This window comes from Heteronotia binoei, chromosome 21 (assembly GCF_032191835.1).
Source record: "Heteronotia binoei isolate CCM8104 ecotype False Entrance Well chromosome 21, APGP_CSIRO_Hbin_v1, whole genome shotgun sequence".
In the NCBI taxonomy this organism is placed as follows: Eukaryota; Metazoa; Chordata; class Lepidosauria; order Squamata; family Gekkonidae; genus Heteronotia; species Heteronotia binoei.
In genome coordinates, this window is record NC_083243.1 from 153,206,179 (window position 1) to 153,222,424 (window position 16,246).

A 16,246-nucleotide genomic window follows, 5' to 3' on the forward strand; every position below is an offset into this window, starting at 1 on the left:
TGTTTTAACTAAATTTTGTACAGATTTTCACCTCTTCTTTTTTGAACAGAGCCCAGTCCAGTCATGTACATTCATTTTAGCAACATCACTACCCAAGCTGTAAGTTTAATGTGGAACAGCAGTGATCGAAATGCTGCAAATTACAGATATAGAATAACAATCGATGGAGCTGGCTCCAGTAGGACAGAAAACTCAAGTGAAACCACTGCAATAATAAGCAGCTTGGAACCTGGTACCTTGTATACATTCACAATATATCCACTAGTAGCTGATATGGAAGGAGATCCAAGAAACAGATCCACCTATACAAGTAAGTAAATTAAAATACACAGTGATTTCCAGTCGTCATGTATTTCTGTCATCACAGATGTGCATTAGATACACTCACAGTCTTCTGCCGAAATCTCAGTTGGGCAGGATTGGCTTCCATCTAACGCAGTTGTTCACCTTCCACAATATCCTTTGCTTTGCTGGGTATTTCCCAAACCAGCTTTGGGAACCATATAGATGCAAATGAGTGGATCTTCACAACTTCCCACCCATCTCAATCTCCATTTCCAATGTATTTTTCATTTTTCTCCCTGTCACCAGTGGGATTCTTTTTTCAGAGATTTAAAAAAATCTGTGATAAATCTATTATTATAACGTACAATACTACCAATGACAAAAAGGTCAGCAGATAGTGCTCCAGCATTGTAGGTAGGGGAATAACAGATGCTTGGGGGGGGGGCAACAGTGGGAGGGCTTCTGGTGTCCTGGCCACACTGATGGACCTCCTGATGGCACCTGGGTTTTTTGGCCGCTGTGTGACACAAAGTATTGGACTGGATGGGCCATTGGCCTGATCCAACGTGGCTTCTCTTACATTTTCTTATGTTCTTAAAAGCCCCCAGCCCCTTGTAGAGCCATTGTTGCCACTGCAAATGTATCTTAATTTGCAGTGGTAAAGAAAGTGCAATGTGGAATTGTCCCCATGTGAAAAGAACCAGATCTGGCTAACTAAAGGTTGAAAGCATTGTATTTTTATGAATCGGAACTAATAATGCAGTCTCTATGTAAAACAATAGCATATGTTTTCCAGTTCAGATTCTGGCTGCTTGCAATACTTTGCTTCTTCAGTAGGACAGATGAGCAGATCCTCAAACATCATTAGGCCTGATGCAGACTTGCTACTCAGTCTGTTCCACAGGCTTGATTCCATCCCATGCCTGCATTTTCAAGATGACCCTTGAATGAAAAAACATTATTGCTGATATGTCATAAATAGGCCATTTTAGTCAAGTGTTTGCTAATGAATTTATAATGTCTCATATTTTCTGAAGCATTAAGAAAACAATATTATTTTCTTGTAGTGATTTTGCAAAAAAAAATTGTACAAATCTCACTGCTGTTTTTTTTTAAACAGAGCCCAGTCCAGTCATGTACATTCATTTTAGCAACATCACTACCCAAGCTGTAAGTTTAATGTGGAACATCAGTGATCGAAATGCTGCAAATTACAGATATAGAATAATGATCGATGGAGATGGCTCCAGTAGGACAGAAAACTCAAGTGAAACCACTGCAATAATAAGCAGCTTGGAACCTGGTACCTTGTATACATTCACAATATATCCACTAGTAGCTGATATGGAAGGAGATCCAAGAAATAGATCCACCTATACAAGTAAGTAAATTAAAATACACAGTGATTTCCAGTCACCATGTATTTCTGTCATCACAGACGTGCATTAGATACACTCACAGTCTTCTGCCGAAACCTCAGTTGGGCAGGGATTGGCTTCCATGTAATGCAGTTGTCCACCTTCCACAATATCCTTTGCTTTGCTGGGTATTTCCCAAACCAGCTTTGGGAACCATATAGATGCAGATGTGTGGATCTTCACAACTTCCCACCCATCTCAATCTCCATTTCCAATGTGGCTTTCATTTTTCTCCCGTCACCAGTGGGATTCTTTTTTCAGAGTTTTTAAAAAATCTGTGATGAATCTATTATTATAACATACAATACTACCAATGACAAAAAGGTGCTTGGGGGGGGGGACAGTGGGAGGGCTTCTGGTGTTCTGGCCCCACTGATGGACCTCCTGATGGCACCTGGGTTTTTTGGCTACAGTGTGACACAAAGTATTGGACTGGATGGGCCATTGGCCTGATCCAACGTGGCTTCTCTTACATTTTCTTATGTATTTAAAAGCCCCCAGCCCCTTGTAGAGCCATTGTTGCCTCTGCAAATGTCTCTTAATTTGCAGTGGTAAAGAAAGTGCAATGTGGAATTGTCCCCATGTGAAAAGAACCAGATCTGGCTAACTAAAGGTTGAAAGCATTGTATTTTTATGAATCTGAACTAATAATGCAGTCTCTATGTAAAACTATAGCATATGTTTTCCAGTTCAGATTCTGGCTGCTTGCAATACTTTGCTTCTTCAGTAGGACAGATGAGCAGATCCTCAAACATCATTAGGCATGATACAGACTTGCTACTCAATCTGTTCCACAGGCTTGATTCCATCCCATGCCTGCATTCTCAAGATGACCCTTGAATGAAAAAACATTATTGCTGATATGTCATAAATAGGCCATTTTAGTCAAGTGTTCGCTAATGAATTTATAGTGTCTCATATTTTCTGAAGCATTAAGAAAACTAAATTATTTTCTTGTAGTGATTTTGCAAAAAAAAATTGTACAAATCTCACTGCTGTTTTTTTTTAAACAGAGCCCAGTCCAGTCATGTACATTCATTTTAGCAACATCACTACCCAAGCTGTAAGTTTAATGTGGAACATCAGTGATCGAAATGCTGCAAATTACAGATATAGAATAATAATCGATGGAGATGGCTCCAGTAGGACAGAAAACTCAAGTGAAACCACTGCAATAATAAGCAGCTTGGAACCTGGTACCTTGTATACATTCACAATATATCCACTAGTAGCTGATATGGAAGGAGATCCAAGAAATAGATCCACCTATACAAGTAAGTAAATTAAGATGCACATTGCACAGCAATTTCCTGTGTCTGTGTGTTTCTATATTACAGGGGTACATTTGATAAACTTGCCATTTTTAGCCTGTTATAAGAGTAATATGGGGGGTTCTTTAGTGAACAAATCTGCTTGGAATTCGTCATCCCCCCCCCCCTCGTGCTTCTTTGATAAAATTTCTTCTTGTACCTGTTCCCTCACTTTTTGTCTTCCTGTATTGCTGAATTTTCCCCCCACCTACTTCCCTAATGCACCCATTTTTACAAACATCAGTGCACTTGTGCAATATGTATTCATGATTAAGAAAGATCTGCCTAACAAAAACTTCTAAAAAGAGGCAACCGCAACAGTGGGAGAGTGATGAAATACCCATCCTTAAAAAGTTGTTAAAATACTTACCACTACTGTTGTTGGTAACGTAAGTAGGCCTTAGGCAGAGCAGTCCTGTGCCACACCTGTTCCACCTGGCAGCTGTGTAAGTATGGTGGTGCTAGTCTATTGCCTCTGGCATAAATCAGCAAAATCCGTGAGTTTGCAGTATTTTCTGCTGGTTGTGACCGGGGTAGTGTCTGTAGCAACCACACTACTGCAGTCAGTGGAGGCGTTGTATGGAGATAGTGGCACTATGATGGACAGGGCCACTGGAGCCAATCAGGCCATGTGGCAAGGGGATGGAGTCCATTTCAGGCAGGGGGCAGGAGTTCCACTCATTGTTAGGAGCATATCCTTCACCCCCTTAACTGGACCAACTCCTGTCAGCAGATCCAGGCACCTGATAGTGGGGAAGGGGTTCAAGCTGTCTGCCTCACAGGAATCTGCAGCTGCCTCACAGTGAACAGGGTCCCTGAAGGCAGAAGGAGAAGGAGGGTTGTCACTTCCACCCTTTACATTTACACACTGGAGAGCATGCTTCCCAGCAGCCTAAGTATGTTGCCCAGGGCAATCCTGCACCACTCTTGCCTGCCAGTGGTGGAGCAGGAAAGGGGGCCACTGAAGTGGGCTGCTGCAGAGCATGCAGGAACATCCTCAGATCCCCCAGTTCCCTCCTCAGTGGAGCAGAGCTGATCTTGGACTGAAATGACTGTCATTCCACTCTGAGCTCTATCATTTCATTTCCAGAGCAATCAGTGCCTAGAGACTGTCATTCCAAATCCATTCTACATTCATTAGTAGTTCCATGTGTGGTGATGTAGTAGTGGTGTATTACAATGGAAACCATGACAATCATTTGTCATTCCTATGTGGTTTAAGCATTTTATTACTTTCAAAAACATAATTGGGGGAAGGGGAAACAGAAATAGAAAAAGGAAATATACTGTTATTTTTCTGCAATACACATATACAGAAAGTACATCAGCCAAAATAGAATTTTAAAAATGATAACTGTAAGTCACAAAAGAATCATAATTGTGATCTATGACCAACATCTTAATATATGTATATATCAATCAATCAAAATGTATAAGTTCTTACTACTACTAATATAATACATAATAAGCAGGATTATATCTGTGTAGCAAACCATGTATAGAAAGGATTCCAAAGTTTTTGTATATCATTTGTCATTCCTTACTGCTAGTATGTCCAATGGGAATACAACTCCCTCCAAAAACATCAAGTCTGCCCACTGCATTGACTCTGGGGACTCCATGATCCCTTGCCTCCTCAGTGTTACCGTCACAAGTGTCATCCCCCTGGGTGACAGAAGCCCCTCCCTTCCTAAAGCAGGCACACAATTATGAACTTCATTCATTCATTCTGTTTGATTTTTTTCTCCCAAGTGGTTTACATAATTTCTCTCTCCTCCATTTTATGTTCACAACAACCCTGTGACGTTGGTTAGGTTGAGGCCAAGGCCACAATGTAGCTTCCAAAGCACATGAGGAACAGAATCTGGTTCTCTCAGGTCTAGTCTCATGCTCTAACCATAGCACCAAACTGGCTCAGTCACCCAGACCACCCTTTGGCCCCTCCCCCCTTCACACAGCAGTCTACAAGATGAGGGAAGGAACCTGACTCCACAACAAAATCTCTACGAATTTCCAAACATGGAGCTGGCAACCCTAGTCAGGACCAGACCCCATGAGTTCTCCTTCAAAGGCCAAAATAAGCCTAGAAAGGGCTCCTCCCTCTGCTGGTTATTGACAGAACCAAGTTTGGTTGGGTTTCACTGACAGAAGCAAATTTGGTTGCCTATAGGGTTGCCAAGTCCCCCGCAACTGCCAGTGGGGGACTTTTTCTCACACATGCGGCGCAATGATATCACCCCGAAATGATGTATCATGCCAGACATGTTGCGCAGGACACTCTAGGAATTTGCTTGAAACGCTGTGGTTTCATGCCAGGGATGCTCTAGAAATTTGGGGAGAACTCCGTTGCCATAGAGTTCCCCCCCAAAAAATTGCTGGAGTGTCCCTGTGCAAAACCATAGAGTTTCTGAATTCCTAGAGCATCCCATGTGACATACCTGACATGATACATCACTTCTGGGTGACATCATTGCACTGTGTGGCAATGGGCTCTTTGGGGGAGTGGGAATCTCCCCAGCAGCCTCCTCCATACTGGCAGGTTGGGGCCCACCGAGCCAGGGGATCCCCTGCCTCCAGTGGGAACTTAGGAACCCTAGTTGCCACTGCCTAACAGCTTCCCAGTGGCCTAGCAGGCAGGAGAGAGGAGCAGATTCAACCAATACGAGGTAACTACAGTTGACTGGCAGTTGACATGCCAATGGCTGATGTGATACACACCACAGCCAATGAGAGAGCTGGAAAATGCCAGCATGCAAGGCTTATATATATATATATAGGATTGTTTAAACAACAAAAACCATCTTTGTACCAGCTTGCCAGTATCCATAACTGGATTGAGGTGATGCATGTTCTTTGAATTTAACAACCAACGATTAAACTGAGGCCATTCTTTGATTCAGCAGTCTTTGTAGAATTCAGCTGGTAATTCAGCTTTCTCTTTCCTTACATATTATAAAGAAAACACATGGGCATCCAATTTCCTATTTAATTCCTTGTTTTCCTGTCACTGCAATATAAACTTTACTGAACTGAATTTTTTTAGAAATATGAACTTCATATTTTTAGAATTTGAGAAGTTTTTTTCCATGGCAATCATTCCCAAACATTCTGAGCCTGCGGACACTTTTGGAATTTTGAGAGGGTGGTGGGTGTTACCACAACATGGATGCCCTGGGTGGCAATGATATGACTGGAGGGAAATCTTAAACACAATTAAATATTCTATATACAGTATGGCATATTCTGTCACCCCTCTGTCAGTTATAGTTATAACAGGCAGCAAAAGTATTTGGGGCCCTTTTCAAAACCCTTATTCATATTCAGATATATCTATATCTATATACAGTCTTTAAAAAAGCATTAAGTGATTAAATTTGTGATGCCTGTCAAGACTAAATTGAATTCTGAAGTTAGATTCGGATGGGTATCTGTGTTGGTCTGAAGCAGCAGAACAAAGTTTGAGTCCAGTGGCATCTTTAAGATTGCTGCTCAGGGTGTAGTCTGGACAGGAGGCTACTGTTAGGACAGAATATGGAAAAACAGAAAGGTTTCCAGTTGGCAGTGGTGTCAGACAAGGATTTGTTTTATTTCCTTAGCTGTTTGATCTATATGCAGAACTTTATAAGGAAAGCTGGTGTAATTGCTTACAGAGCAGTGGTTGTTGATATGCTAACAAAGTCCCTCCCTTGCTCCTCCTTGGCCATGTAGCACTGTTACATTAATTTACACACCAGGTATTGAATTTCCAGACCCCTCATTACACAGTTGTACCCTCCCACCAAGGTTCCTCTCTCAGTCCTGCTTTATCCTCAGGGTCCGTCTTCAGTCCACTACCCTTCCTTGCAGCCTTCTGGAGGCCTTCATCACTAGAGATTAAAGTCCTTCTGTTCTCCCCATAAGCTCCTTTCTAATTTCTCCTGATTCTCTTCATCCGAAACAGTTACACCTTCTCTAAGCCTCAGTGTTTTGCTCTCAGCCCTCCTGTTTCTCCTCCAGCACCACCACTCCAAGATCCATGTTTGACATCTTTTCCTTGGAGCTCTCCTCCCTGCCACAGGCTGCGGAGACAGCCGTCTCTTGTCTCCAGCACCTGCCTCCTCCTGTTGCCATTTTCCTCCATTTCTTAAAGTGGTGTCCACCCCCTTCAGGTGGTTTCCTTCTCCTCTGCTGATCTCCCTGTCAGCTTTTTAAAATCCCACTCGTTGAGCCAGATTTCACCTTTCATAGCTGGCGGCACACTACTTCTAACTTCATCATTTTTTCACTTGACCAAGCCACAAGAGGCATCTGATCACTGGCAGAGCACTGCAGGACCACCTTGTCAGCCACAGCTGGGTTAGATTTAGATAAAAGTGGAGCAAAAATTGGTGGAAGGAACATTAACAATTTGAGATATCCAGATGACATTGCATTACTGGCAGAAAATAGTAAAGATCTGAAATGACTACTGATGAAGATTAAAGCAGAATGTGCCATAGCAAGATTTCAACAACATCACAAAGACAAGTAATGACTACTGAGGAATTACATGACTTTAGGGCTGACAATGAAAACATTGGAATTGTTCAAAGTTTTCTGTTCTTTGGCTCAATCATCAACTGAAAGGAAATCAGAAGGAGATTGAGACTGGGAAGGGCATCCTTGAAGGATCTAGCAAAGATGCTTAAGTGTAAGGATGTGTCACTATATACCAACATCAAGATAATTCATACCATACTATTCACCATTACTATATATGGGAGTGAAAGCTGACAAGAGGAAAATTTATTTGTTTGAAATGTGGTAGTGGAGGAGACTACCAAGAAGACAAACAAGTGGGTTCTCGGTCAAATCATGCCTGAACTCTCCCTATAAGCTAAAATGATCAGACTGAAGCTATTGTACTTTGGTGACATTATGAAAACAAGAGTCAGTGGCAAAGATAATAACACTGGGAAAAGTTGAAGGCAGTTAGGAAATAGAGGAAGATCCAGCATGAGATGCATTGACTCAATCAAGGAAGCTATGGCCCTCTGTTTGCAAGACTTGATTGAGGCTGTTAATGATAGGACATTTTGGAGGTAATTAATTCTACATCAACCTACATCAGAAGCAATTTGATGGAGCTTAACACAAAAACACACATACACCAGCTTTTTGTAGTCTCTGGAATGAAGAGCTTGGGGCTATGTCTGGACCTAGCCTTGTTAATAGATAAATAAATTGGATATGTTGCTAGGAGTGCCTACTTTCAGTTACATCTAGATCATAAATGGCCCTTTATCTAGATTCTTCTGACCTAGCTACACTGATCTATGCATTCTATAACCTCAGATTGGATTACTGTAGGGCACTCTACATGGGACTGCATTTGAAGACAGAAGCTCCAGTAGATACGGAATGTGGCAATAAGGCTCTTCTCTGGAGTGAGATGCTTGGAAAAACGTAACTCCCATGTTGCATCAACTGTTTGGTTCTGGAACTAGTTCAGAGTGTGGGTATTATCTTTAAGGCCATTCACAGCCTACAACACTCATATGTCAAGCCACATATCCCTCTGTACTGTACTGCATTGCACTATTTATATCAGGGGTATCGAACTAATTTGTTATGAGGGGCAGGTCTGACATAAATGAGACCTTGTCAGGCTGGGCCATGTGTGTCAAAATGTAATGTCAGGTAGCAGAGACATAAACTTTATAAAGGGCACAAACACAATTAAAGGGTTTTTAAAATAAACCTTAAAACATGCTTAAAAGGTTAGCAGTCTTGCAATATTTTATTTATTTAGCAGTCTCTGATAACTGACACTTCTTGCTCTGAATGATTGCATCAAAATCTGGAGACAATGGCTGCGCTGTAGCAGTCTTGAGTATACTGTTCAGGTGTGTGTCTGTAAATTGCAAACCTACTTTTGATTTATTGACATTCATTACAGAAATCTCATGGTCAATGCTTTGAGCCTAAGACTCAGAGGAAAACATGAAATGGCCAGGCATTGCAAGATTTTGTACATAAGTTGCTTCATGTGCTGGTCATCCAATGGAGAAAATAGAGGCTTTACTCTGTAGCTCCTGTGCGATTGAGTAATCCTGGCATAGCAAGTTGTGATGCAGAAGGGGGAGAGGGAGAGAGAGAAGGGAGCAGATGACAGTGAGTTGCTCATGGGTCTGATCTGGCCCTTGGGCCTCATGTTTGACACCCCTGCTTTGCATTCTTCAAGCAACTTCCACCTTAAGATACCCTCCTTTAGGAGTGTCCATATGGTTACAGTGAGATCATGGTTTGCTCAGTGTTCGGATTTCAGCGCACTGGGGTAATAAACTTTCTCTGCTTAGTAGAAATGAAGTCTAATAAGTGAAGGTGCAAAAGGAGCTTTCCAGTTGCAGTGCCATCCTTCAGAGTTTCACCTTTCTGACTTCAGAGGACTCAGAAGAGTGTAACTACTTATGATGGTACTATCTGTCTCTCAGATATCTGGGGGACCAGTAACTCTTTTGGCTTTACTAATGGCTTTTGAGCATGCAGGATTTCTGGCCTGGGGATTTTCTCCTCTGAAAAAAGTAGCAACTGAACAGTCCTTCCTGGTAAGAAAGCATAGCCTCAGAGCATAGCTTTGGAAAATGATTAAATTACACATCTGGCCAGGAGTGCCTTTTAATTTTGAATAATATGCCCTTTTTGTTTTTCTCCCAACTTTCACCTTGCCTTGTGCTGAGCCTGTATCATTAAAGGAGTTGCAATAGTACATTTTACTGTTTAAAGTCCGCTTGCTCACTAATTTTTGGGTGGGGTTACATATAATGTTGTGCACTATATTTTACAAAATAACTTCTAACTGTTCTTGTTTGTTTTTTTAAAACCACCACAGTTCCTAGTTCTGTCTTCAACATCACAGCGACAGATATCAGTTCAGTAGCAGTTGATTTATCATGGGTAAACACGGATGTAGCTTCTTGGACATACTCCTACAGAATACACATTCGTAGAGAAAATGGTACTTATAAGGACAAGATAGTCCGAAGCACCAATGCTACAGTTTCACAGTTAACACCTGGTGTTAAGTATACAATCAGCATATACTCAGTTGCAGCAGATAACACAACTGAAGGAAATCCAGACAGCATAAGCCTCTTTACAAGTAAGTCAATTAAATGAATGTATTTATCTTAGAATCAGACTCTATCCCAGGGGTGTTTATTCCTTCTGGAACTGAACTGTTGCTTTTCACAGCTAACAAGGCTGATTGAAAGGCTGTATACAAATGTTAGATCAAGGCCACAGAAAGTAAGAATACTTTAGTTCTTATCAGTTTCTGGTTGTGCTTTTTTCTGTGTTGGAGGATAGACCTGAACATTCTTAAGATGACATCAGGGTCTGTGTGCTTTTTATTTTGGGGTAGATTTTGAGTTTAAATAAAGTGAGATCTGGCTATTTTTTGACTGTATTTCCATTTCTATTTTAATATGGGCAGAAATTTAGTGAGATCCATAGTGAAGTGTTGAAGATGATATTTTGTTAATTTCAGGGTAGTGTAAACAGGACTAACATACTTTTCATGTTTTGAACAGAACCCAGTGCTGTTTCTCATATCACTGTTAAAAATATCGGTATAACAGAAGTAACTTTAAGTTGGAGTATTGAAGATGCAGCTGCTTCTGGATACACATACAAAATTTACATAGAGAATGTGAATTCTACTGGCAAGAACATCACCGAAATAACCCCATCTAAAACTGCTGTCATCCGGGAGTTAGAGCCAGGCACCGCTTATAATTTCTCAGTCTTTGCACAGGTGAATAGCGGCAAAACTGAAGGAGACTCCAGAAGCCTGTCTGTCTGCACAGGTAAACATCAAAGTTGAAGTAAATTTGTTTATGGTAGGGCAAACAGAATTACCTGATTATGTATTAATTCAGGAATGAAAAAGGAGGTGAAATGCCTTCTGCTGATGGTCTTGTCAGTCCCCTGGCAGAGTCAGCATGCCCAGCAATAAACACAACCCCTGAAATCAGGAAACAAAGGAACTGTTTTCTTCCTGAAAATGTCTAAAAGCTGTTTCTGGGGACAATGCCTAGTTGGCAGCTGCTGAAAGGAGACTCAGACACATTTGATGTTGAAGTCTTGAAGAAAACTTGAAGACCTCTCCATATTGACCTGGAAGCAAAAGACAAAAACAAATACTTTAAGCAAGAGTCTCCATGTCAAAGCATTACAAGGTCAGTGATGAAGTAAGGTACCTGTTCCCAGTCAGCCAGTTGATCAAGGAGAAAGTAACCTTGCTTGTCCTGAGGCTTCATTAACTGATGAGTCCAGATATAGCAGAGGCATCCCAGAGTGGGAGCAGATTGTCCCAGAAACATCACAGTGGGCCATACTAAAATCAGAAAAACAAAGATGAACCAGTGAGTGACAATAACACCACTGTCCACTCACCTTTGGCATTTGTTGAAGGGGCTCTGATAGTAAGGAAGGGGGAAGAGAAGAAGCCATGTGCCAACTATATGTACACAAGCACTTAGAGAGAGGAAGGATTGGGCAATTCTCTTGGGTTCTGTGCGGCCATGTAGTGCCATTGCTTCTGTTGGGTCTGAAAAGAGAACAAAAAAAATTGTGCTTTTCGCCTTTCAAGGTTTCTTCTATCAATAAATTGGATATTACCTCAGAATCTTCTGCAATCTCTCTTCTTAGTAGGGGAATGCATAGAGGAAGTGTAAGGACATGTACTTCTCTTGCAGTCTGCTGCTTTCACTGCATCTAGGCACATTTCCCATTAAGAAATAAAAAACTGACACTTCATTGTTAGTCAGAGGTGAGGGCCTCAACAAGTGCCCAACCATGCTGACTTCTGATGCCAGCTTTTTCATGGTTTCTTAGTAATGCTATTTGTGAGGAAACCAATATCTATGATTAGCAGTAATCTGCCAGTGGGCTGCATTGTAAGTCCCACGCAGAATTGAGTTATACTGTGTATGGGAAGTGCATAACTGACTTTGATTCCCCCCTCCCCCAAGTCATTGGTGTCAGTAAGTCACCTTTGGCTATTTAGGAAAGGTGAGGTAGAAGTATTTTAGAACCATACAGTTTCCTTCCTGTTTAACAGTGGTTGAGAGTTCAGTTGGCAGTTCATTTAATAGTATAAACATTACCAAATCAGTAATAATCTGCATACTTTGTGGTGGACAGTGCTGTTAAGTCACAGCCAACTTATGGCAACACTGTACAACTTTCAAGGCAAGAGACAGTCAGAAGTAGTTTGCCATTGCCTGCCTCTTTGTAGTGACCCTGGCCTTCCTTGGTAGTCTGCCATCCAACTACTAATCTGTGTTGACCCTGCTTAGCTTCCAAGATCTGAAGAGATTGGGCTAGGCTGGTACCATCCAGGTCAGGCTATGCACACTTCCCTGGGAGTAGATCCTATTCTATTTTGACTTTGAATATCTGATTAGGAACCAGGAGAACCAGGTCTGAATCCTAACTATACCAGAGAATCTTGTTGAATGACCATGGGCCAGTCACATTCTCCCATCCTAAACTACTTTGCAAGGTTGTTAGCAGGATAAAATGAAGGAAAGGGTAATGATGTATGCCACTTTAGATCATGATTGGAAAGAAAGGGAATTAATGAAATTAAAGTAATTGTTACTGTGTCTATTGGACATACACAATTCTGTCATGGGCTCTAGAGTAAGAGTGTCGAACATGCGGTCTGGGGGCCAGATCAGGCCCTCTGAGGGTTTCTATCAGGCCTGTGAACAAGTCTGCTTTCTTCTCCTTCTCTCTTGCTTCCTTCTGTGTCACAGCTTCCTTTGCCAGGCTTGCTCAATTGCACAGGAGCTACAGAGCAAAGTCTCTATTTTCTCCATTGGCTGAGGCTCCTCCTTTGGGGTGGGAGGGACAGCTTGTTTTGCTAGGGTCTTTCAATCGCACAGCAGAGCTACTGAGCCAAGCCTCTGTTCCTTCTATTAGCTGAGGCTCCACCCCCTCCTTATTCCCTGAGGATGGAGGGAAAGTCAGAGCTTCCTGTGCCCATTTCCCTGGATCCCATGGGAGAGATACAAATCTTTAATTGTGTTTGTCTGTGTCCTTTATAAAGTTTATATCTCTGCTACCTGGCATAAAAATTTTGACACCCAAGGTCTTGCTTATGTCAGATCCGGCCCTCATAACCAATGAGTTCAACACTCCTGCTCTAGAGAGATTAAAAAATCCATACAATGGGGATTATGAGCAGGGGGAGTTTTTCTAAAAAATCTGAAATCTTAAAAATTAGGGGAGGGGAGATTAACCCAGCTCAAATAATTGAAGCAACACAGAAAGCCGCTAGGGGTTTCTGGGCAGCCACAACAGTATTAATGGGACTTCCTTAATTGGTTATTGTTGGATATTCCTTGTTTATTGTCAGTCGAGGGTGGGGGCCTGAAAAAGTGAACAATGGAAGGAATGGAAAGAATCAGGGAAAGGAAAAAGAAAGTCATGATCCTAGACCTAGTCCAGTGTACAGGCTTCAGCAAAGCCTGTATTAGAATAGCAACCAGGTCTACATATCCCAGGATCCCTTCTGTCCCTCAGATTATTGGGTGGGCAGAAATTTTGGAGGAAACACTTGTCCAGTGGAGACCAGAGGATGGGACCTGGGAGGAAACAATAAAAAGACTTGAGAGGGAAGTGTGTTCTCTCTGGAAAGGCTCAGCTGGACAGAGGCTGTAACAGGAAAGTTGTCTCATCCCAAGAGGGGTGAGTGGGTTGGAAGCAGAAGGAGGGAGTGTGTAGTTAGTCACATCAGTGCTTTTATTTTCTTTGTACCACCTTTATTGTTTCCCCCTTTTTTACTGTTGAGCTAATAATTAAAGCCCACTTGTTTATTCTTAAGCACTTACAATAAACTTGTTATTGTTATGCTGCCTGGGTCCTCACACCTCTTAGGTCACAGAGGAAAGTATTTGCTGAGAAGGAAGACAGAGGAGTTGGGTGGGTGTTCTGGACCCTCCCCAACAGACCAGTACCAGAGTGGTGGCAGCCTATAGAGGCCCTCCCTGGTCCCCTGCTTGTGAGAGGACATAAAACTGAAGAGGGGAGAGTAGAAAAAAATAAGTAATTGGATGGGAGAGAAGAAAAGGGAGAGGCTGCAAGGGGATGAAAAGTTGAAGACTAGATGTAAATATAGATTAGGGCTGCTAAGGCCCCAGTCCGGGGGGGACTTCCCCCCACCCGGAAGGTTCTCAACCCACTGGCCCACATTGGCCCAGCGGGGGAAACCTTCTCTGATGTTGCTAGCACGATTACGTCACCTGAAACACCATAGAGTTTTTCCCTCCCAAATGGCTAAAGCGTCTGGGAAAACCATAGTGTTTTCCCGGAAACACCTAGAGTGGCTGCTGCACGACATCGCCACCACGATGATGTCACTTCCGGGTGACGTCATCACAAAGCCACGCACAAAGAGAGTCCCCCGCCGGAGGCTGCGAGGGACTTGGCAGCCCTAATATAGATTAGTTGGCATGTAGAAAGAGAGAAAGAAGCAGGGAAAAGAAAAAGGCTGTGGAGGCTACCAAAATGAGGGAAAGAGGAAATAATGTTAGAGGGTGAAATACAAAGGCTAATTAGTTGTCCCCTGTGAGTCCTTTAGTTTTTTTAAATATATAAGTACAGGTAATTTTGTTTAGTTTGTTTTAGTAGAAGACTGTTTGGGTAACAGAAAATACCAAGTAGAAGGCTGAGCATTTTTTCCTTAGGACAAGTCACTTTTGCCAACAAAGTATCCCAATTTATGTTATAAGAAGTATGAAGTTCTGTCATAAATCCCTAAATATAGTTCTGGCCCTTGTGTATGTTGGAGATACTACTATAAAGTTAGCAGAGTTTTTATTTTGCATTACTTTGCCACAGATTTTTTTCCATTACTACAAGCATTAAGTTATCTATGATATTAATTAATCTGTCCAATGGAAATTGGTTGTTATCTGAATTTTGGCTGTTCAAGTAGATTTCAGATGAAAACAGGCGCTGCTTTATTGTGGTGGAATGAACATATGGCAAATATGTTACAAGGCAGTAAAAGCACAGCAGGAGAAAATAAGGTGTTTTTTTCCAATGTGATACTGAAAATCAGTCATTCAGACATTGCATGTTATAATATCTGTTTAATGGCTATTTTACATTTTCATCTCTCCTTGCTTCATTGTAGTTGCAGCACAAGTGACTAAACTGAGTTGTATGCCAGTGCCTAAGCAGCCAGAACTGAATCTTAGCTGGACTCCTCCTGATGGCACTTATAATAGCTTCATAATTGAGATCTTAAACGGTACTTCAAACAGAATGGAACATTGCAGCTCAGAAGATCAAGGTGTTATAATAAAAGATTTGAGATATTTTGCCAGCTATACTGTTAAGATTGTAACACATTCATGTGGGGAAATGAGCGTTCCTCAGGAAAAAAAATGCCTTACAAGTATCACCGGTAAGCATCAAGCCTCCTTGTCCATGTTGGTTGCGGGGTGAGGAAGTGTGCTTGTGGATAACACATTTTTTAAAACTACCTTGTATTTTCCGAGTATTGTCTGTTGTCCTCAATATCAGTGTCTGATATGTAGCAAACCTTTCACATAGTTTATTTCAATTTGTGCTCCTTTTCTAGGGACCAAATAAGGAAGAACAATTTTAAAAATGCTGCAAAACAGAACATCTCACTAAAATACATGTTTTATACAGACACTATTTTAACACCTGCTTAACTATCTCATTATTTAAAAACTGCTATATTAGTAAATTGTGCCCCAATTATGTCACAGTTGGTAAATATGACTTTTTAATCCATGTTGACATAAACAACCTAAAGAAGTTTGCAAACAGTAAAGAGCTTAGAAGCGGCCATTTACTCAGTGGATTTGGTCTAACCATGGGGATCATTGTGGGAAATGTCTTAGAGGGAAATATACTGAAGACATTTGGGAGGTATAAAACCTTGCAAGACCAGTTCAGTTCCGGAACTGAAACTGAGTTTGAGCTGCAGCTTCACATGCTGAATAGCTAGTTTTCATAGTGATCAATGGATTATGGTAAAATGATCCCTTCAAACAAGTAAGATTTTTTTTTCAACACAACAGTATTAAATTTTAATGTTATGTAAAGACTAGCTGTCATGTTTTAAAAAACACCCTAAAGTAAATTGTAAGTTGATAACTAAAATTTTCCACATGTGATATTTCAGGCAACACCCAATGTATTTCTAGTATTTTTGTTTTGTTAAACACA

At 41.4% G+C, this 16,246-nt stretch overlaps 1 protein-coding gene across 1 annotated transcript in view; it reads left to right on the forward strand.

Moving 5' to 3' along the window:
- The window catches only part of PTPRJ (protein tyrosine phosphatase receptor type J), a 130,702-nt gene that overhangs the window by 86,109 nt on the left and 28,347 nt on the right, over nt 1-16,246 (forward strand). The window contains exons 7-12 of the mRNA XM_060262134.1: nt 50-310; nt 1,406-1,666; nt 2,717-2,977; nt 9,864-10,133; nt 10,564-10,839; nt 15,180-15,452. Of these exons, the coding sequence (XP_060118117.1) occupies nt 50-310; nt 1,406-1,666; nt 2,717-2,977; nt 9,864-10,133; nt 10,564-10,839; nt 15,180-15,452 (1,602 nt within the window). The remainder of the gene's footprint in view (nt 1-49; nt 311-1,405; nt 1,667-2,716; nt 2,978-9,863; nt 10,134-10,563; nt 10,840-15,179; nt 15,453-16,246) is intronic.